Source organism: Ctenocephalides felis, unplaced genomic scaffold (genome assembly GCF_003426905.1).
Source record: "Ctenocephalides felis isolate EL2017-DRISC unplaced genomic scaffold, ASM342690v1 CF-g0.4_SCAFFOLD_03571, whole genome shotgun sequence".
NCBI classification, from domain to species: Eukaryota; Metazoa; Arthropoda; class Insecta; order Siphonaptera; family Pulicidae; genus Ctenocephalides; species Ctenocephalides felis.
This window is the reverse complement of record NW_020539725.1, coordinates 59,064,819-59,086,869: the sequence shown is the minus strand read 5'-3', so window position 1 is coordinate 59,086,869 and position 22,051 is coordinate 59,064,819. Positions and strand designations below refer to the sequence as shown.

Sequence of the window (22,051 nt, the reverse complement as noted above, 5' to 3'; positions counted from 1 at the left end):
ATCTCAATGAGTACTATAGTTTGTCGGTTTTGTGAGATAATCTGCGAGCCGTTTCTTTGTAATTTGAAAAAGAGTGTTAAACTTCTCGTCCACATTTAAGCTCATTCTACCGAGTCGATTTTAAAAAATCAAAAACTGTTCGAAAGATATTAGTAGGGAATGATGCTGATTAGTTTTAGGTGAAAATCTACCGAACAGTTTTCTTGGAATTAACTGTTGAAACAAAAATTTAAGCCGATTTTTATGGAACTTTTTTTGGCGATATATATCATGGTCTTATACAACTTACTGAAATATTACGGTCTTACGACAAGTAGTTTAATTTAAAAAAATCATCGAATTTTGAGAAAATGAGTAGTTTTGTTGACGTTTGTTAAAAATAAAATTAGATAACGATAGATCACTTGGTCTTAATGAACATACTGAACCACTAACGTCCTACGAAAACTGGTTCAATTATAAATATTATTGATTTTTGAAAATATGCTTTTAGAAAATACTCGAGTTAACGTGTTCGTTCATTTTCAATGATGTGTAATAAATCCACTTCGAATACTTTTAACTAGTCATACATTAATTTATCTATCATGGATTAAGTCGATTATTTACACAAATCGGGAAATTCATGTAACTTGCCTCAAGGCAAAATACCAATACCAACTAGTTAAAAATTTATTTAGATGAAATATGGGCTATATAACAAACTAAGTTTTGTGTATTGTATTTAACGGATTTAAAAGATTTTATTACAATGTGTGTCATAGGTAAAATACCTGAGATGACGCCGAAACAGAAGGAGGCGCTCCGTTTGCAATTGGAGAAGGAGCAGGTCGTGCGCGAACGATTGCGGGGCATCCATTCCGAGATCGTCCTGATCGAATCGGCGATCAGGTCCTGCATTCGAGGAAACCCTAGAGAATTCTCCTTGTATTATTCATCATTGGTCACCGATCTGCTGAGGAATCTCCAGTCGCCTTTGGCTGCCGGCGCCTTTGTGAAACTCTATCAGGATATGGGCAAGGGCGTTTTTGAGGAGGACACTGGCAAAGGTATAGGTGCAAATGATTAGACCATTATGATTAGCGTTTGTCGGTTTTCAAAAACCGTTTTTTTTGGCAAAAATTATGGTATTCGAAAACCGGTTTTTTAGTGTAAAAAGTCGGTTTTCACAGGATAAAAGGAAAATGACAAATATAGCCAAATATAAAAGATAGATGAAAGCGTTTTGATTCTTGAAATCATATCGGTTCAATAGCATTTGATATCTTGTCAGTCTGCAATGGTTCCCAGAAAGGTTTTGTATATATTAATTTAGATTTTTTTACCAGTGTATATATTAATTTAGATCAGTGTGACTTCTTCTTAAAGAAGTAACTTCCTCTACTCAAACTTAAAAAAAGGGTTTTAAACTCTAGAAGCCACAAGAACAAAAAACTATTATATCAGGCTTTAAAAACATTCAAGCATAATTTGGTCGCTAGTATGAGAGTATTTTCTATTTCAGAAAATTTTGTTAGAAACAATAAAGGACATGTCTGAGTAGCAATTTGATAGACGTTCTCAGTTTTTTTAAATCATATTTTATATTAAACAAAAAATCAATTAGAATGTTTAAAATGAATTAATTAAAATTGCTCGGAACAGACAATACCCAAGTTTAATTTAATTATTTTTAAAACTAAAATTGATATTAAGAAGTATGTGTCAACATGTATCTAATATATATATATATATATATATATATATATATATAAATGAGGTTGTCAAATATCTCCCTTCCGCCTTTTTGTATTATAAACCAAGAGCAAAAAAGCGGAAGGGAGATATTTGACAACCTAATATATATATATATATATATATATATATATATATATATATATATATATTTTAATATGATGCATTTTTTTCTTTAAAAATGTATTATTTTATTTATTCGAAAACTTTCCCTTCACTCTCATAAAAATATTTTCATTCTTATATGTGAAAATGATGCATGAATAACTAATAATTATTTTCAAAGTTATTTAATCAAGACAAACTATTATTTTTTAGTTCTACTAATTAAAAATGATTTAGCTTACTATCCATAAAATTGAACAATAAATAAATTCAGCCAAATACTGCTCTAAATTACACTAAATTTGCGGATAAATTATAGAATATTAGAGCACACATTTATTTTCTATATTAAATTCGAAAACCGGCTAAAACCGGTTTTTTAGTAAAATTAAAATTCGGAAACAAGTTTTCTGAAATGTCGGTTTTTGTATAAACCCTAATCATGATTCACCTTCCGTTATCTAATGAGTTTGATTTTATTTTCAGTCGATAGAAATATCGCAAATCTAGGAGAATCAATAGCAAAGGTCACTGTACGTCTCTATGAGCCCAACTGCGATCTCGATGCAGAGTTCGAGACTGATAAAGATCTCTGGGAGCAAGTTCGAGATGTTCTAGATGCTCTGTACGACGCGACTGTTTCTCTGAAGCACGACAACAGTTTCGATGCCGATCGTACAAATGACATATCGTCTTTATTGAGTGCTTCACAATTTGCCTATTCTTTCCCACTTATTACGAAAACAATGCTGTCGGAAATTGCTAAGAAGGATGATGTGTTGGCTCATAATATATTACAGGTTTGTCGAAATAATCAATGGCCAAATTTTAATTTATCAACACTATTCCTACCGACATATCATGTTTGCTATTCCTACCGCGACCGGTCATACAAAATCTATATTTTTCAGTATTGAATGAAGAGTTAATGCTAGCTTAAGAGTTTATAAATACAAATACAAAATATTTCTTCTATTTTAGAATGCGAAATCAACATTTTATTTGGTTTTATCCAATTTTTTAGGTTTTTTTTTCTTAGAGTGTATTTTCTGCACACGCATTTTTTAACTTCCCGTAGGGTAAGTTATAGTAATCGTCCAAAAATCGAAATCAAAAATTTTTACATTTCTCGACGTTTTGAAGGTTTCTGAACATTTTGGCATACTTCAGAAAAAATGGATGTGTGTGTGTGTGTGTGTGTGTGTGTGTGTGTGTGTGTGTGTTTTGTATGTCCGCTTTTTTTCGTCCACGTTTTCGGGCGCACGGATCAACCGATTTGAATGGTTTAAAAAACATTCGATTCCTATTGATAAGGAGATGTGCTGATTAGTTTTTGGCAAAGGCAGGTCCAGCCGTTACGGAGATATGGAGCAAAGAGTGCAAAAAATAGAAAGCGAATTTTTGAGAGAACGGATCAACCGATTTGAATGGTTTAAAAAACATTCGATTCCTATTGATAGGGAGATGTGCTGATTAGTTTTTGGCAAAGGTAGGCCCATAGGTTTCGGAGTTACAGAGCTAAATTTAAAAAAAATGGCTGTTTTTGAGAGAACTAATCGTCCGATTTAAATGATTCAAAGAACTTTCTGCTTTTTTCAACAAAACAATTGATTTTGGAAAAAAAAATTTTTTGTTTCTAATTTTTTTTCAAAAAAATTTTTTTGTAATTTTGGACTAAAAATTCAAAAAATCACCCAAGCTAAGCACAGTCTAAGCGCCACTCTGGTACAAATGTTTACCCAAGTGCGTTTAGACTGTTTGTGTACTGGAGCACTTTTCCAATTTTGTGAAAATTATTGAAAAATGTGAAAATGCCGCCAAGCTGAGCACAGTATAAGTGAAAATATCGCACAGAATTATTTGCAAATGCGTTTAGACTGTGACTATGCGGGAGCACTTTTTCAATTTTGTGGAAATTTGGCAACTATTTTTTTTTTTTGGAATTTGATTCGAAATGAAATGACGATTGTTAATGTTTTGGAGGTGATAAATTGATTTATTTATAATTAACTTTCCGTAGGGTAAGTTATAGTAATCGCACAAAAATCGAAAATGAAATTTTTTATATATCTTTACGTTTCAAAGGTTTCTGAATATATTGGCATACCTTAGAGAAAATTGATGTATGTGTGTGTATGTGTGTGTGTGCGTGCATTTGTGTGTGTTCAGATACAAATTTTCGTCGACGATTTCGGGAATCGGGATGAAGCAATTTGAATAATTCAAAAACATTTTACTTGCATTATCAAGATGAAGATTTGATGAAATTTTTATGAAATTAGGTCTAGCGGTTTCGGAGATCTAGTAAAAAAAGTAAAAAAAAATAACATTTGGCGGTCAACAATAATCATTAGACATTAGACATATGCACATCAAATTATCAGATATTTTATAGAGATTTTAACAATGAGTATACATTTTGTTAACATTCCTATGGGTTCCGTACCAATGCTTATGCGTTAGACAGCGACGCGGCGCTTACGCGCTTCGATATTTAGTCTCTATGCATTAAAGCAGTACGATTGCTTTGAAAAAAAGTTCAGAATTTCCAAAATATTTCAAAATAAATTTTTCAACAAAAAGTAAGTTTTTGTCAAAAATTTATATAGTTCCTCAAAAATCTATTTTTTTTAGAGTAAATTTTTTTAAAAAATGTTAATCTTTTCAAAAAAAAAATAATTTTTGGTACGGGAAGTTCCAGCAATTTGCCTTAAGGCACGATGCCATGCGCCCCACTAGTTACGTTTTTGGATCATTTTGTTCGCCCTATCATCTTTCTCAAACATTATCTGGAATATTTTCTTTTAGGGAATCTGTTTTGTACTTGTACTTAGTTGATTTTTTTAACTTCCCGTAGGGTAAGTTATAGTAATCGTCCAAAAATCGAAATCAAAAATTTTTACATTTCTCGACGTTTTGAAGGTTTCTGAACATTTTGGCATACTTCAGAAAAAATGGATGTGTGTGTGTGTGTGTGTGTGTGTGTGTGTGTGTGTGTTTTGTATGTCCGCTTTTTTTCGTCCACGTTTTCGGGCGCACGGATCAACCGATTTGAATGGTTTAAAAAACATTCGATTCCTATTGATAGGGAGATGTGCTGATTAGTTTTTGGCAAAGGCAGGTCCAGCCGTTACGGAGATATGGAGCAAAGAGTGCAAAAAATAGAAAGCGAGTTTTTGAGAGAACGGATCAACCGATTTGAATGGTTTAAAAAACATTCGATTCCTATTGATAGGGAGATGTGCTGATTAGTTTTTGGCAAAGGTAGGCCCAGAGGTTTCGGAGATACAGAGCTAAATTTAAAAAAAATTGCTGTTTTTGAGAGAACTAAGCGTCCGATTTAAATGATTCAAAGAACTTTCTGCTTTTTTCAACAAAATAATTTTTTTGTAATTTTGGTTTAAAATCACCCAAACTAAGCACAGTCTAAGCGCCACTCTGGTACAAATGTTTACCCATGTGCGTTTAGACTGTTTGTGTATTGGAGCACTTTTCCAATTTTGTGAAAATTATTGAAAAATGTGAAAATGCCGCCAAGCTGAGCACAGTATAAGTGAGAATGTCGCACAGAATTATTTGCAAATGCGTTTAGACTGTAACTATGCGGGAGCACTTTTTCAATTTTGTGTGGCAACTATTTTTTTTTTGGAATTTGATTCGAAATGAAATGACGATTGTTAATGTTCTGGAGATGATAAATTGATTTATTTATAATTAACTTTCCATAGGGTAAGTAATCGCAAAAAAATCGAAAATGAAAATTTTTATATATCTTCACGTTTCAGAGGTTTCTGAATATGTTGGCATACCTTGGAGAAAATTGATGTATGTGTGCGTGTGTGTGTGCGGATACAAATTTTCGTCGGCGATTTCGGGAACACCGATCAATCGATTTGAATAATTCAAAAAGCATTCGATTCGTATTAATAAGGATACGTGCTGATTAGTTTTTGTCAAAGGCAGGTCTAGCCGTTCCGAAGATATGGGGCAAAAAGGGCCAAAAACGGTAACTCAGTTTTTAAGAGAACGGAGCGTCCGATTTGTATAGTTCAAAAAACATTTTACTTGTATTAACAGGATGAAGATTTGATCAAATTTTCATGAAGATAGGTCTAGCGGTTCGGAGATCTAGTAAAAAAAACTAAAAAAAATAACATTTGGCGGTCAACAATAATCATTAGACATTAGACATATGCATATCAAATTATCAGATATTTTATTGAGATTTTAACAATAAGTATAAATTTTCTTTGCATTCCTATGGGTTCCGTACCAATGTTTTTCCGTTAGACAGCGACGCGGCGCTTACGCGCTTTATATTTTGTCTCTATGCAGTTAAAGCAGTACGATTGCTTTGAAAAAAAGTTCAGATCTTCCAAAATATGTCAAAATGAAGATAACATTTTTTCCAAAAAAAAATTTTTACAAAAAAAATTGATTAAAAATTTTTTTTTTAAAAAAATTTTTTTTTCAAAAAAAAGTAATTTTTTGTCCAATTTAAAATTTCTAAAAAATTTTATTTTTTCGAAGTAAAATTTTTTCAAAAATGTTAATCGTTTTTAAAAAAATAATAATTTTTGGCACGGGAAGTTCCAGCAATTTGCCTTAAGGCACGATGCCTTAATTGCCTTAAGACAGAATTCCACTTACAGCTAGTTCTGAATTCTTGTTGGAACTATACGGCAAGTTAATTGGAATAGAAAATTCCTGCCTTGTACATCGTCTTCCCGTACTTTCTTTGTGTGAAAACAATAGATTTATCTTTGATATATTCTCTCTAAAACTCATATTTTACTGAATGATTTCTGACTACTTTATGACTGAAATCTACCACCAAACACGACGCTAATTCCAATTGAATTGACTCCCGTATTAGTGTAATTTGTTCAACATATGTGTATGTAAGTGAAAATTAGAATCTTCTTTCTTAGCTTCCAAAATTGTAAAGTTTTAGTTCTACCAGTATTTGTAGTTGTTATATTGCCTACCATCACAGTTTTTTTTTTTTACTAAAAGTTTAGCTACAAGTAGGATGGTAAAAACGTTTAAATTTTTTACATCGTACTAGCAATTTTGATAATACGGTTTCATTGGTTATAAATCTTCAAAGAAATTCTCAGTTTTCTACGTATACTGGATGGTTATCAAAATTTTACACCCCATTTGTGCGATTTGCTGGGCATAATTATATTTACAACGTATATTCAACAGTTACTAAAATTTTATACTACGTTTTCCTGAATATTATTGATCATGTGTTGAATAAATTTACACCTTATCTTTATTGAAAATATATGTTTGTCGATAGTAATATGTGATCTTTTACGACAATTTTGATCGCCGTCAATGTAGTTGAACCAACCTTTGGGTTCAAAACAAAACCTATCAATTTGTTGTTAGGATTCCTTCGTAAAAATCTGTCTACACATAGACATTGAGCAAAAACGAGAAAACCCACTTTTTATACCGTAGAAGTGCAATATTCATACTGCTTGCCTCATATGCGCAGCGTGCATACAGAGTTATATTAATAATGCATATAAATTTGCAGAAGGCAGTTTTTACCACTCTAAATTCTTCTGAATTTACATTTTCTTGTAAGTTCGATCATACTCTTAACAATTACAACAAAAAATGCCGTCCGATCATAGTCTTTCGTATTACCGGTCAAATGGTCGGTCGCGGTAGGTGAGACAGTATACAATTTTTTTTCCACAAAAATAAAATTTGAAAAAACAAATTAACATTGAAAAATGTATCATACTCACATATTAGGAATAGTCATAAAGTTTGATGATGATTCAATTACGTTTGATATGAAAAATACTAATCGAAAAATCAAAAACGGTCATTTGACCGGTTCCGGTAGAAATAGTGTTAAACACCTCTCAATTAATTCGACGTAAGTCAATAAATTAGGAATTATTTCACAATATTTCTTACATTGTAGATCATATCAGAACATGCCAAAATGCAAGGAAGTGACCTGCACCATCCAAAATATTTGCCGCGGAAACTTATGCTTGAATTACTCGTCCAAGTAATCGGTAAGATTGATATTTGATTAAAAAGTATATTTATATACAAACTAACTATTATTTCTCCCTTACAGGTTCGGCTGCTGGTAGAATCCAAACCCAAGCCCTATCCACTCTACTAAGTGTTGCCAACACTTGTCTAAGAGCTTCTGAAGATCAATCAACCGATGATGATGTAGATAAATCATTAAATACAGAACAAACAGAAGAAATTCAAGTGCTACTGACTGCCATGCAACAGCCTGTCGATGCTGTAAGGGATGCCGGTCTGAGATCACTTGAAATTCTGCTGAGCAAACTGCCGAGATTGGACCAGGATTATGATGCTGCCATGAGGTAAATGGTCAAAGTAGAGCGACAATTGAAGACTTTGTATCTTAAGGGGGTAGTTCTTTTTTTTTACAAAAAATGCAAGGTATTTGTTTTTGTTTGCGTTTTTTTTTAATCAAAAATTACAAAATCATAGAATATTACGAAATTTTCTTTTTCTTTTCGCTGTAATTTTTTAACCAGAGGGCGCCAAAGTCGGCCTTGCAAAATCGATCTCTTTTGCGGTGCCACAGATAAATCCGTTGCGCATCGCCCGAAACAAAAAAAAAAGAAACTACGTTGAAGAAGAAGTTTGAATCCAGTCCCCCTACCAAAATGAAAGAAAAAAAGCAAAAAGGAAAAAATGGCAGCCACTTAAAAAAAAGTGTTGAAAAAAGTCTTTTTTTAGGGCGAGAAGCTTTGCAAAAAATTTTTGCGTGATGTTATCAAGTTGTTTGAGATAGGGGGACTAGGTATTGCAGTGGTGAAGAAATAAAAAAAAATGCAAGTCGATCCGACTTGTAGTTTTTTTTTAACACTTTCCACTCGGGAGTCCGACTGCTCGACGGTGCGCTGCGCTCGGAATATTATTGTGCTATACATATCTCTCAACTCGGAATTTTTTTTGCATCGGATTTGTTCAAAATGTGGTAATATTGGTTTTAAATATAGTTATTATGATAATAAAACAGAAAATTTTAAAAATTAAAAAAAAATGCGCTCAAAACCATACTATATTGTTTAAAAAATAATTTATTCTATTATAATATTTATTATAATGGCTTACAAAATAATAAATCCTGATAGACAAGGAAACAAAAATTAAATTTAATATATTACCAAAACTATTACCATTATAATATATATATATATATATATATATATATATATATATATATATATATATATTTTGAAATATGTGAGTTTGGTGTTGATATTATATTTTGATAGGTTATTTAAAATCTATCTATAGATTTTAAATAACCTATCAAAATATATATATATATATATATATATATATATTAGGTTGTCAAATATCTCCCTTCCGCTTTTTTGCTCTTGGTTTATAATACAAAAAGGCGGAAGGGAGATATTTGACAACCTATTATATATATATATATATATATATATATATATATATATATATATAAAAACATCTCCAGTAAAATTTGTATCTCAAAAAATTATGGGGTTCATGAGCTAATAAATTAATTTTGTTACATATTTATTTTTAAAATTAATAAATTAATGTAATAGTGAATTAATTTCAAAAGAATGAAAAAAAAAATATTTCAAGTTTGCGACGAGGCGATTTGCCGCCGGAGCGGCGGCGTTCGAGTCGAAAGGGTTAATTTGTGGCACCGCATTGAAAAAAGTCAATTTGAGAAAAACGTATTTAAAGTTTTTAATATAATGCACTAAATACACCATTTAATTTAATGTACGAAATACACTATGGTGTTCAAAGATGATGACACATTAAAAAGGTCACGTGCATGAGGTATTATAATGAAAAAGAGAGCAGCTGGCATACAATAGCTCCGGAGCGATGAAAAAAACGGTTTCAGAGGATCATACATATATATATATATATATATATATATATATATATATATACGTATATATAACTTCGTCAAAAAATAGATATTGAGATGATTTTTTTTTAAATTATTCTAAGGTTTTTAGCTTTCATAATATCAAAAAATCTCAAAATCGAAAAAAAATATATAAAAACCGAACAACCCCCTTAATTTGTGTTATTCAGGATAATTAAGCGTCTATGGATCGCCCGTTTCGATCCTCGAGAAGAAAACGCGGAGTTGGCCACTCAGCTTTGGAATCAGAGCGGCTATGAGACTCCTCTGGCTTTGTGTGATGCCGTCCTGGAGGATGTCACACATCACAATGTGTGTGTGCAACAGGCGAGTGCCAAAGCCCTAGCCGAGCTGCTGAAACTATCGGGGGGCCAACAATCAGAAGTTGTCGTCGAGGTCACAGAGAAGCTGTTGAACATCTACAAACTGAAATTGGAAATGGTGCCTGCTAAAAAGGATCAGTTTGATAGGTAAATAGACTACTTACATTATTATGATAAAGGTGTTTGTTTAAATATTATTGCAGTACTAAATTGTCTATAATTTTTAGGATTATTGAACAACCGATTGACACTTGGCAACCAAGACGTGGCGTTGCTCTCGCTTGCACCCAATTGGCACCATTACTGGACTCTGAAAGCGTTACCAAAGTGATGGACTTTTATGTATCGACAGGATTGGGCGATAGGAAGAATACAGTAATGATTATAATTGTTTTTATCTGATTTTATTTTATATTAGGTTGTCAAATATCTCCCTTCCGCCTTTTTGTATTATGAACCAAGAGCAAAAAAGCGGAAGGGAGATATTTGACAACCTAAATGTAATAACTTTGTCATCATTTATTTATTTATTTATTTATTTATTATTAATTAATAATTAATTTTACAAGCCGTCGGTATAATAATATTATAAAAAGGCTTAAGTCAATTTTTTACCGGTTTAATATAATTTAATTAACTATTAGCTATTTTATTACTTATTTATTTATTTTTTAATTTTTTTACTGTAAACTTATTTATATTTAGTTAATTTTAATTATTTTTAAATATAACTAGTTTGTTTGTTGCAAAAATTTAAGAAGTATTTTAATAAGCTTTACAATACTTTTACATTATAATTATTTTATTTAACAAATTTTAGGTTATTTTATGATATTTTAACAAATTTAAGTGTCTTATATTATTGTTATTATTATTATTATTATCAATAATAATATTATCGTTATCATTTTTATTATTATTATTAAGTATTTTTACAATATAAGTTTTTTTCTTTTACAAATTTTTAGGTATTTTGATGAAAGAAATATTCTGCTTCACAATTTTTTAAGTGTTTTTAAAATATAAGTTTTTGCTTAACTAATTATTAAGTTTTTTGTTTTTAAAAATTTATTTATTTCGTTTATATTAGATTATACATAAATATTTCTATACATTTTATGTAATCATGTATAACTATCCTAAGATATAAATACATAAAATTATATTTAATACTAATTAATAGAAAGTAAAATAACTTATAAATAAATTTTTAATCATGGTAAAAATAATCACTAAAAACCATATTTACAATAATAATAACAAAAATAATTATTAAGTATTTTAACAATAAGTCATATAAAAAAATTAAAATTTAGTTTCACAATTTTTAAGTGTTTTAAATTGTAAGTTTTTAGTTAACTAATTATTAAATATTTTAACAATAACAGTCATATGAAAATAATAATTAGAAAAAAAAACAATATTTTGTTTCTCAATTTTTTTTAGTGTTTTGTAAATTATAAGTTTTTAATTAACTAATTTGTTATTAAGGTGCAAAAAGAAGTGCTGAATGCAGCCCTGGCTGCAGTTGAACACCACGGTAAACAAGCCGTTTCGACCCTGTTGCCAGTTTTTGAGAAATTCTTGGACAGTGCTCCTAGGTCTGGAAGTTATGATGCAAAGCGACAGGCTGTAGTTATTTTGATGGGTTCTTTGGCACGCCATTTGGACAAAGATGACCCTAGAATAAAACCTATTGTGATGAGATTGATAGCTGCCCTGAATACACCCTCCCAACAGGTAATTGATAGATAACTATCTATCAAATTCAAATATTTTATCTGATTTATGTTATTTTTTACAGGTCCAAGAATCTGTTGCCAACTGTTTGCCATACTTGGTGGGTTCCATAAAAGAGGATGCTGGCAACATTATACAGAAACTGTTGCATCAGCTACAAAAGGCTGAGAAGTATGGTGATAGAAAAGGTGCTGCCTACGGTCTAGCAGGCATGGTCAAAGGATTAGGAATCTTGTCATTGAAGCAATACGATATCATGAACACACTAACTGTGGCCATACAGGAGAAGAAGAATTACAAATACAGAGAAGGTAGGAAAAAACTCTAGGTCTTCAAGTCAATTTTCAGAATCGAATCATTTAATCTTTTATTTCTCCTCTAGGTGCTCTATTTGCTTTTGAGATGCTCTGTGCCACTTTGGGCCGTCTGTTTGAGCCCTACATTGTCCATGTGTTACCTCACCTTCTCTCTTGTTTTGGAGATACGTCTCAATATGTGAGGGCAGCCACAGACGACACTGCCAAACAGGTGATGAGCAAGTTGTCAGCACACGGTGTCAAGCTGGTTCTGCCTGCACTTTTAGCCGCTCTTGAAGAAGACAGCTGGAGAACAAAAACTGGTCAGTGGAAGAAATATATAAAAGTAATGCATCTTTGTTTGGTCTAAAACTGATTGTATTAATTTAGGATCTGTTGAGTTGCTCGGTGCTATGGCGTACTGCGCTCCCAAACAACTGTCCAGTTGTCTTCCCAGCATTGTTCCTAAACTTATAGAAGTTTTAAGTGATTCGCACATGAAGGTACAAGAGGCTGGTGCAGAAGCTTTGAAAGTCATTGGATCCGTTATCAGAAACCCAGAAATTCAAGCTATCGTTCCTGTGCTGTTACAAGCCTTACAGGTTTGAATTAAACATCATTGATGTAATTGAATATTAAATAAACTTATACTTATTTTCACGATTAGTTCCAACTTTTAAACAAGGTGATACATCAAACATTACGAATTACAGGCCGATATCATTATTATGAAACTTTGCTAAGGTGTTTGAAAAAATTATTTATAGAGAACTAATTCCTTCTGTGAGAACTTTAATTTCTACTAATCAACATGGATTCATGTCTGCCCGTTCAACGATAACAAAGTTATTATTTATTAAACAATATATAGCTGAGAATCTTGACACTAATGGACAAGTTGATGTTATTTATACTGATTTCAGTAAAGATTTTGACAAAATTGATCATAACATTCTTCTTACTAAATTATCTAAGATTGGTCTTAATTCTACACTTATTTATTTTTTTAAGAGTTATCTTCATAAGCGTAAACAGTTTGTTTATCTTAATGGACTCTTGAGCAACATTGAAAATATCAGTTCAGGTGTTCCTCAAGGATCCATTCTTGGTCCACTACTATTTATTATTTTTATTAATGACATTTCTGATATTATTAGCTGTCCACATTTATTATTTGCAGATGATCTCAAACGATATCTCAAAATAAATTCTATTGATGACTGCTTATTTTTACAGTCTCAAATTGACTCTTTTCACTCTTGGTGTGTCTATAACAAATTACATTTAAATATATCAAAGTGCAAAATTCTTAGTTTTTCACATAAGCGCGTTCCAATACATTTTGATTATAAAATTTCTAACACCAGCATTGATAGATGTAATAAAATTTCAGATTTAGAAGTTTTATTTGATTCTGGTTTATTTTTACGGATCATATAACTGATATTTGTAATAGAGCACATAAATCTTTAGGTTTGATACTGAGAAATTGTAAACAATTTAAATCTACTAATGCGCGTTCTTTGCATGTACTATTATTGTATGTTCCAAATTAAAATATGGTTCGATTATTTGGTATCCTCATCAAACCAACAACTCTGATGCGATAGAGAAGGTTCAGCGAAAATTTCTGAAATACCTTTATTATAAAACATAAAATTTATCCTGAACGTGGCTTTGACCACAACACTTTACTAAAAGAATTTGGTATTCCTTCCCTTGCCTCACGTGGATATATCTTTAGAATTATGTTCTTATTTAAGCTTTGCAATAATTCTATAGACTGTCCTCTTATTCTTAACCAACTATCCTTTAATGTTCTAAGGCTATCTATGCGTTCGCAATTATTTTTCAATTATCCTACTCCTAAATCTAATTCTCTCTTAAATTCGCCTATTTTACTTATGTCCCCTAACTTCAACTTAATTAATAGTGAAATAGATATTCACAACACTTCACCTAATCAAATAATCTCCACCTGCACAAGTTAACCTTTTTATTTTCTTTTCAAATATCTCATTATTTTATCTTATTCTGTATAAAGATAATATTGTTACATTCTGCATTATATGTAATTTTATATTAAGCGTTTTATGCTAATAACTATATATTGTAATTTTGTATATATTTTAATTGTTATTCATTATGTAAAATGACTGTATTTTTGAGTCCTCTTGGAGTAATCTGTGGGCTATATATTTAAATAAATAAATAAATTTGTTTACAGGATCCTTCAAATAAAACATCTGCTTGTCTCCAAACACTCCTCGACACCCAGTTTGTGCATTTCATAGATGCTCCATCGCTCGCTTTGGTCATGCCAGTTGTTCAGAGAGCTTTTCTGGATAGATCTACTGAAACTAGAAAAATGGCAGCACAAATCATAGGTAATAAGATAATACTTAAGTATAGATAAAATTGAATACTAACGAAATTCTCCCTAATTTGCAGGAAATATGTATTCTCTGACTGATCAAAAAGACTTGACGCCGTATCTGCCAAATATCATCCCTGGATTAAAAACTTCACTCTTGGATCCTGTACCTGAAGTAAGAAGCGTCTCTTCCAGAGCCCTTGGAGCTATGGTCAGAGGTAAGTAGTAATTTATTAAATAACAAGATGATCCGACAGACATTGTCCTGTACCCATGTCTACAATTTTTTAATATAATATACTAATATTTACCGTTTACCTAAAAATAATAATAATTGTTTTTTAAATTACTCTTCACGCCAAAATGCATATACATTTATAATATGAGCGACGTTAAATGTAGAACTGCTTTAAATAAAATGATGAGTCTCAATTATCACACTATATTGGAAATTGAAGTGTTTTAAACGGTATAACATAACCATAACCACAACATAACACTGGTACTTCATGTTGGATTAAATTAATCTAATTTTACATTATTTAAGATATCCAAAATTGCATCTTAAACTTCTCCTAATCGATATCGTGAGGGCCTAATTGTATGTCATCTTTACTTTTCCATTTGTTGTTATAAAGTGAAATTTTTACGAATTTTAAAAATATTGTGGAAAGATTATTAAAAGATGCAAAGAAATTATATATGAAAAAAAAACTATATTGAAAATTTAATATCCGAATCTTGTGTTGGCGCCCCCTAAGGCGTGCGCTCGTATTTTTCGCATGCATCGCATTAAAAGTAGGTTCGGCCCTGATTAATACTTAATTTCATATTTTAAGTGAATTAATTTGTCATATCCTGTTCATATGTGTATCATGCAATCTGCCATACACATACTGTATTTTATATTATTTTAATTTCTGACACATCTCAGCCGCTTTTTGGCAATAATGATGTAGACATTTCATTTTTCTTATTCATAATAAATTTATTATACATATACTAAAATAAGGACTCATTCGGAAATTACAGTAGAGTCTCTTTTTGCTTCGGAAATAAGTTTCCTAATCAGTAATCGCTTTTTGTTTTGAAAATTATAAAAACAATCTTCAAAAATCAGTTTGCTCGTTAGTCAAATTAATTTTTTTTTTTGAAAAAAATCAGTTTGCTTGTAAGTAGTGTCCCTTTCTGCTTTCAAATTAATATTTTTTCAGAAATCAGATTGCTCGTCAGTAGAGTCCCTTTTCCCTTGAAGTTTTAAGAATATTTGCAGAAATCAGTTTGCTCGTCAGTAGAGTTCTTTTTTTTAATTTATAAGAATAGTAGACATTTCTTTTTATTTATTCATAATCATAAATTTATTATACATATTCTAATATTGTCTACGTTCATAAGTAAATTGAAATTTTTGGCAGATGATAGTTTTCATTTATTTTCAATGCAAACAATGGCATGTCGTTTTTTACAATTTTTTCCATTTATTTCTACAATATTGCACATACATCCCAGTACTTTATAATCACATACACCCTAGAAAATTTCCTTAACAAACTTCAGAAGTATTTATCAAAATCCGAATAATCGTTTAGAAGGAGTATACAGTGAGTGCTTGTAATTTAATACGAACTTTATATAATAGCAATAAAGCTCAAATTGATTCTACTATTGATTTTAGTTAGAAAACGTTTGTATGTGAAAAAGAAAAGGACTTTAGGGTTTTCCCGGCAATTATTCGATTTTTTTCTCGCCGTAAGAACCATCCTTGGATTTCAATGAACATTTTAAAAAAAGAATTCGCCAAATTGGCTATAACTCCAGGCGTTGTAGAGTTATGCGCTTACCAACACATTTTGCGATTCATTTGTATATATAAGATTATTACAACTAAATAAAAATATTTGGCTATCTTCTGAACAGGTATGGGTGAGGCAAGCTTTGAAGATCTTTTGCCATGGTTGATGCAAACTCTTACCTCCGAAACTAGCTCAGTGGACAGATCAGGAGCTGCTCAAGGTCTCAGCGAAGTCGTTGGTGGTCTTGGAGTTGAAAAATTACACAGACTTATGCCTGAAATCATAGCAACTGCCGAACGGACTGATATAGCGCCTCATGTCAAAGACGGTAAGCGGCATACTTTACACCAGCTACAAGAATTGTCTTTAACACTATTTCTACCGGGAACCGTCAAATGACTGTTTTTTATTTTTCGATTAGTTTTTTTTCTATCAAACGTAATTGAATCGTCATCAAACTTCATGACTTTTCCTAATATGTGAGTATGATACATTTTTCAATGTAAATTTGTTTTTGCAATTTTTATTTTTGGAAAAAAAAATTGTTTACTGTCTTACCTACCGCGACCGGTCATTTGACCAGTAGTACGAAAGACGATGTTCGGACGGCATTTTTTGTAGTAATTGTTAATAAACGTTGATAAGAAAATGTAAATTCAGAAGAATTTAGAGTGGTAAAAACTGCCTTCTGCAAATTTATATGCATTTTTTCCAATTCTGGGTGCACACTGCGCATATGAGGCAAGGAGTATAAATATTGCATTTCTACGGTATAAAAAATTGGTTTCCTCATTTTTGCTCAATGTCTATGTGTAGACAGATTTTTACAAAGGAATCCAAACAACAAATTGATAGGTTTTGTTTTGAATCCAAAGGTTGGTTCAACTACATTGACAGCAATCAAAATTGTTGTAAAAGACCACGTATTACTATCGACAAACATATATTTTCAATAATGGTAAGATGTAAATTTATTCAACACATGCTCAATATTATTCGGGAAAACGTAGTATAATATTTTAGTAACTGTTCAATATACGTTGTAAATATAATTATGCCCAGCAAATCGCACAAATGGGGTATAAAATTTTGATAGCCATCCAGTATACGTAGAAAACTGAGAATTTCTTTAAAGATTCATAACCAATGAAACCATATAAAAAATTTAAGCGTTTTTACCATCCTACTTATAGCTAAACTTTTAGTAAAAAAAGAAGAAGGTACAATTAAAGCAATATAAAAATTAACTACACTGGTAGAACTAAAAATCAAGGACTTCACTCAAATAATATTCACAATTTTGGAAGCTAAGAAAGAAGATCCTAATTTTCATTTACATACACATATGTTGAAAAAATTACACTAATACGGGAGTCAATTCAATTGGTATTAGCGTCGTGTTTGGTGTAGATGTCATTCATAAAGTAGTCAGAAGTCATTCAGTAAAATATGAGTTTTAGAGAGAATGTATCAAGGATTTACATTAGTTTGTATTTATTCAGGATAAATCCATTGTTTTCACATAAAGAAATTACGGGAAGACGATGTACAAGGCAGGAATTTTCTATTCCAAATAACTTGCCGTATAGTTCCAACAAGAATTTAGAAAAAAATCAACTAAGTACAAATACAAAACAGATTCCCTAAAGGAAAATATTCCAGATAATGTTTGAGAAAGATGATAGGGCGAACAAAATCAGCCAAAAAGAAAAAAGAAACCTCTAAGAAAAAAAATCGTAAAAAATTGGATAAAACTGAATAAAATGTATATTTTGCATTTTAAAATAAAAGAAGTATTTTGTATTTGTATTTATAAAGTCTTAAGCTAGCATTAACTCTTCATTCAATACTAAAAATTATAGATTTTGCATGATCGGTCATTTGACCGGTCGCGGTAGGAATAGTAAACATGAAATGTCGGTAGTAATAGTGTTAATGCCTGATTCTATTTTATCCAGGTTACATAATGATGTTCATCTACATGCCCAATGCATTTCCGGCTGAGTTTACACCGTACATTGGTCAGATCATCAATCCAATATTGAAGGCTTTGGCCGATGAGAATGAATATGTTAGAGATACCGCTTTGAAAGCCGGGCAGAGGATTGTTAATTTGTATGCAGACAGTGCTATTATGTTGCTGCTTCCTGAATTGGAGAGGGGATTGTTTGATGATAACTGGAGAATCAGATACAGGTAGATATTTTTTTTTAATTACAATATTTATTACAACTGTTAAATAGTTAACATCCAGCAATATTGATAAATAATAACATAAATTTAAATAAATAAGAGTGCAAAGGATAGAATTTACATGAAAATAATATCCGTAGTGTGATGATTTAATATAAAATAAGAGCAAATAATAATAAAAATAAAATTAATAAATAATATAAATAAAATTTCTGAATAATAAAATAATACTAAAAAACAATAAAATATAACAAAATAACAATAATAGAAATAGTAAAATAATAATAATAATAATATTAATGCTAGCGTTTACAAATGGCTATATATAAGATCATTGGGAATTTTCGTCTTAGCCTGGTTGGTATTGGTATTTTGCCTTGAGGCAAGTTACATGAACTTCCCAATTTGTGTAAATAATCGACTTAATCCATGATAGATAAATTAATGTATGAGTAGTTAAAAGAATTCGAAGTGGATTTATTACACATTATTGAACACGTCAATTCGGTCGGAATATTTTTATAATTGAGCCAGTTTTTTGTAGGACTTCAATTGTTTAGTATGTTCATTAAGACCAAGTACTCTATCTTTATACCAAGTAAATCGTATAATTTTAATTTTAACAATCGTCAAAAACGGCCCGACCGATCTCCACCAAAAACTAATCAGCACGATTTCCAATCAATATCTTTCGGACGGTTTTTGAATTTTCAAAATCGATTAAGAATTGGGGGCTAAAACATAGACGAAATTTTTTTCACGTTTTTGTTATTTATAAAGAAAAGGCTTGGCCGATCGTCGTGCAAAATTGATAAACGCCAATCCTCATCGAGATACATCGAATGGCTTTTAAATTTTTGAAATCGGTCCGGCCGTTTTGGAGAAAACGTCGATTTACGGCAAAAAATCTATTCACACACACACATACACATACTTTTGGTCCAAATTTGGTCTCATTCGATTCAGAATGGCTTGAAACGTCGAGAAAACATAAAATTAGCGAATCGGATTTTTTGATGAAAACATACATTTCTCCTTCGGGAAGTTTTATTTAAATAAAGATTACAGTTCGCTCATCAGTAGAGTTCTTTCATATTAGAATAATATTTAAAGTTTGTTTGTCAGTAGTCTTTTTTGCCTTTACCCTTTTTACACTGTGCTCGATAGTAGAGTTAATTTCTTATTAAAATAATATTTACAGAGCTCGTAGAGTTTTTTTTTATATTAATAAAATATTTACATTGTGCTCGTCAGTAGAGTCCTTTTTGTCTTCACCTACCTAATATTTGCAGTTTGTTCGTCAGTAGAGTCCCTTCTCTCTCGCCTAATATTCACAGTTTGCTCGTCAGTAGAGTCCTTTTTTTAAAAAATATTTACAGTTTGTTCGTCAGTAGAATCCCTTCTCCATTAAAATATTATTGTCTGTAGAGTCCTTTTCATACTAAATAATTTTTACAGTTTGCTTGTCAGTAGAGTCCTTTTTTGGTTTCGCCTAATATTTACAGTTTGCTCGTCAGTAGAGTTCTTTTTTAATTAATAAAATATTTACAACTGTGCTGGTTAGTAGAGTTCTTTTATTTTTTTTATATAAATAAAATTTATATAAATAAAATTTATAGTTTGCTTACATGTTTGCAGTCGAAACATGTGATTTCATCAAATAAAAAACAAAAATTCCTCCTTTGTACGCTTCGACCCTTAATGTGTGTCATCATTCACATTTTATATAGTGCTAAAAAATGTTATCTCAAAAGATTTACTGAATTCTTTTTATTTTTTTTTTAAATTCAAATTGGTTTTGATTCAGGTAGATGAAAAATATAATTATGAACTAGGTTTGTTTGGTTGATTGATTTTATTTATGTGTGTTTGTTTTTGTAGTTCTGTTCAACTTCTTGGTGATCTCCTGTACCGAGTTTCTGGAGTTTCTGGTAAAATGTCTACGGAAACGGCCAGCGAAGATGATAACTTTGGTACGGAACAGTCTCATGCAGCTATTATCACCGCTTTGGGAGCTGATAGGCGAAATAGGGTACTTGCAGGTAAGTTAGTGAAATAAATTCAACAATTCTATTATCTGTTTTTGAACCATTTGATTCTTTTAGGTCTTTATATGGGACGCAGTGATGTTGCTTTGATGGTACGTCAAGCGGCTTTGCATGTTTGGAAAGTTGTTGTCACAAACACTCCTCGGACCCTTAGAGAAATTCTTCCAACATTGTTTGGCTTATTACTTGGCTGTTTAGCTAGCACCAGCCATGATAAGAGACAGGTAGCTGCCAGAACGTTGGGTGATCTTGTGAGGAAGCTTGGTGAAAGGGTTTTACCTGAAATCATTCCTATTTTGGAGAAAGGCCTGAACAGCGATCAACCTGATCAGAGACAAGGCGTTTGTATCGGTGAGATAGCAGACAAGTCTTGTACAAAACCTTTGTGATATAATTGTTTCATGTGTATCAATCTGGTTTCAATTCAGGTCTTAGTGAAATTATGTCGTCGACATCTCGTGATACCGTGTTGACGTTCGCCAATTCTTTAGTGCCCACTGTTAGAAGGGCTTTATGCGATCCTCTGCCGGAAGTCCGAAAGGCGGCTGCTAAGACTTTCGATGGTTTGCATGCCACAGTTGGTCCCAGAGCTCTTGATGATGTCCTACCCTCTATGTTGGAGGACCTGGTAAGTACCTGCGATTTTTATCAATCATAATCAGGGCTGCGTGCGCCTTTTTGGGGCGGCCGAGAGGCGGCCAAATCGAAGAAAGAACAAATTAAAAGGCGGCCATAACGAAAAGCAGCCGTGATAAAAAGCGGTCGCATTGAAAGTCCACTGAATTAAAAGGCGGTCAAATTGAAAGACCGCTGGATTAAGAGGCAGTCAAACTAAAAGTCCGCTGAATTCATTCGCGCCCGTGTTGAAAATCCGCTGAGTTGGAAGACGACCATAGTCAAAATCAGCCGAAGGCGGTCGTATTCAAAGCGAGATCGAATCAAAAAGCGGTTATTGAAAACTTTGTTTCCAAATCATTATTAAGTGTATAATGTTGGTGTAAGTGGCATCTTTGCCTTAAAGCAAGATGCTGGACCTTTTAAACATGTTTAAATAATCGACATAATTATAGAAAATATATTACAATATAATATATTATAATATTTTTTTGAACAAGAAATAAACGTGTAGTATGTAATAACAGGATCCAAAATCGCCAAAAAAATGTATTAATCAATAACTGAGAAACGACTCGACAAAAACAAAAACTAATCAAATTCTTCTATTCTCAAATGGCTCCTTTGTAATGGTTTGTGAATTTTCAAAATCTATTCACCAATTTAGGCTATGACGTCGACGAAAAATTTGATACTTTTTTGATAATTCTAAAGAAACAGCTGGGCCGATCGTGTGGCCAAATTAACCAGCACGTGCTTATGGAATTTTATCGAATTTTGAAATAGGATTGCACATTTTTAAGAAAACCGTCGACTTGCACTAATTGCCTTAAGACAGAATTCCACTTACAGCTAGTTCAAGGTTTTAGTTAAAAAACGTTTGTATGT

General features: G+C 31.5%; 1 protein-coding gene across 1 annotated transcript in view; it reads left to right on the top strand.

The window, feature by feature from the left end:
- The window catches only part of LOC113384461 (eIF-2-alpha kinase activator GCN1), a 41,178-nt gene that overhangs the window by 5,585 nt on the left and 13,542 nt on the right, over window positions 1-22,051 (top strand). Inside the window, exons 6-22 of the mRNA XM_026622174.1 lie at window positions 765-1,049; window positions 2,326-2,639; window positions 7,790-7,886; window positions 7,952-8,213; window positions 9,952-10,251; window positions 10,332-10,479; window positions 11,596-11,844; window positions 11,909-12,155; window positions 12,227-12,463; window positions 12,531-12,742; window positions 14,368-14,527; window positions 14,592-14,732; window positions 16,432-16,635; window positions 18,266-18,503; window positions 20,382-20,542; window positions 20,606-20,899; window positions 20,977-21,176. Coding sequence (XP_026477959.1) covers window positions 765-1,049; window positions 2,326-2,639; window positions 7,790-7,886; window positions 7,952-8,213; window positions 9,952-10,251; window positions 10,332-10,479; window positions 11,596-11,844; window positions 11,909-12,155; window positions 12,227-12,463; window positions 12,531-12,742; window positions 14,368-14,527; window positions 14,592-14,732; window positions 16,432-16,635; window positions 18,266-18,503; window positions 20,382-20,542; window positions 20,606-20,899; window positions 20,977-21,176 — 3,749 coding nt within the window. The remainder of the gene's footprint in view (window positions 1-764; window positions 1,050-2,325; window positions 2,640-7,789; window positions 7,887-7,951; window positions 8,214-9,951; window positions 10,252-10,331; window positions 10,480-11,595; window positions 11,845-11,908; window positions 12,156-12,226; window positions 12,464-12,530; window positions 12,743-14,367; window positions 14,528-14,591; window positions 14,733-16,431; window positions 16,636-18,265; window positions 18,504-20,381; window positions 20,543-20,605; window positions 20,900-20,976; window positions 21,177-22,051) is intronic.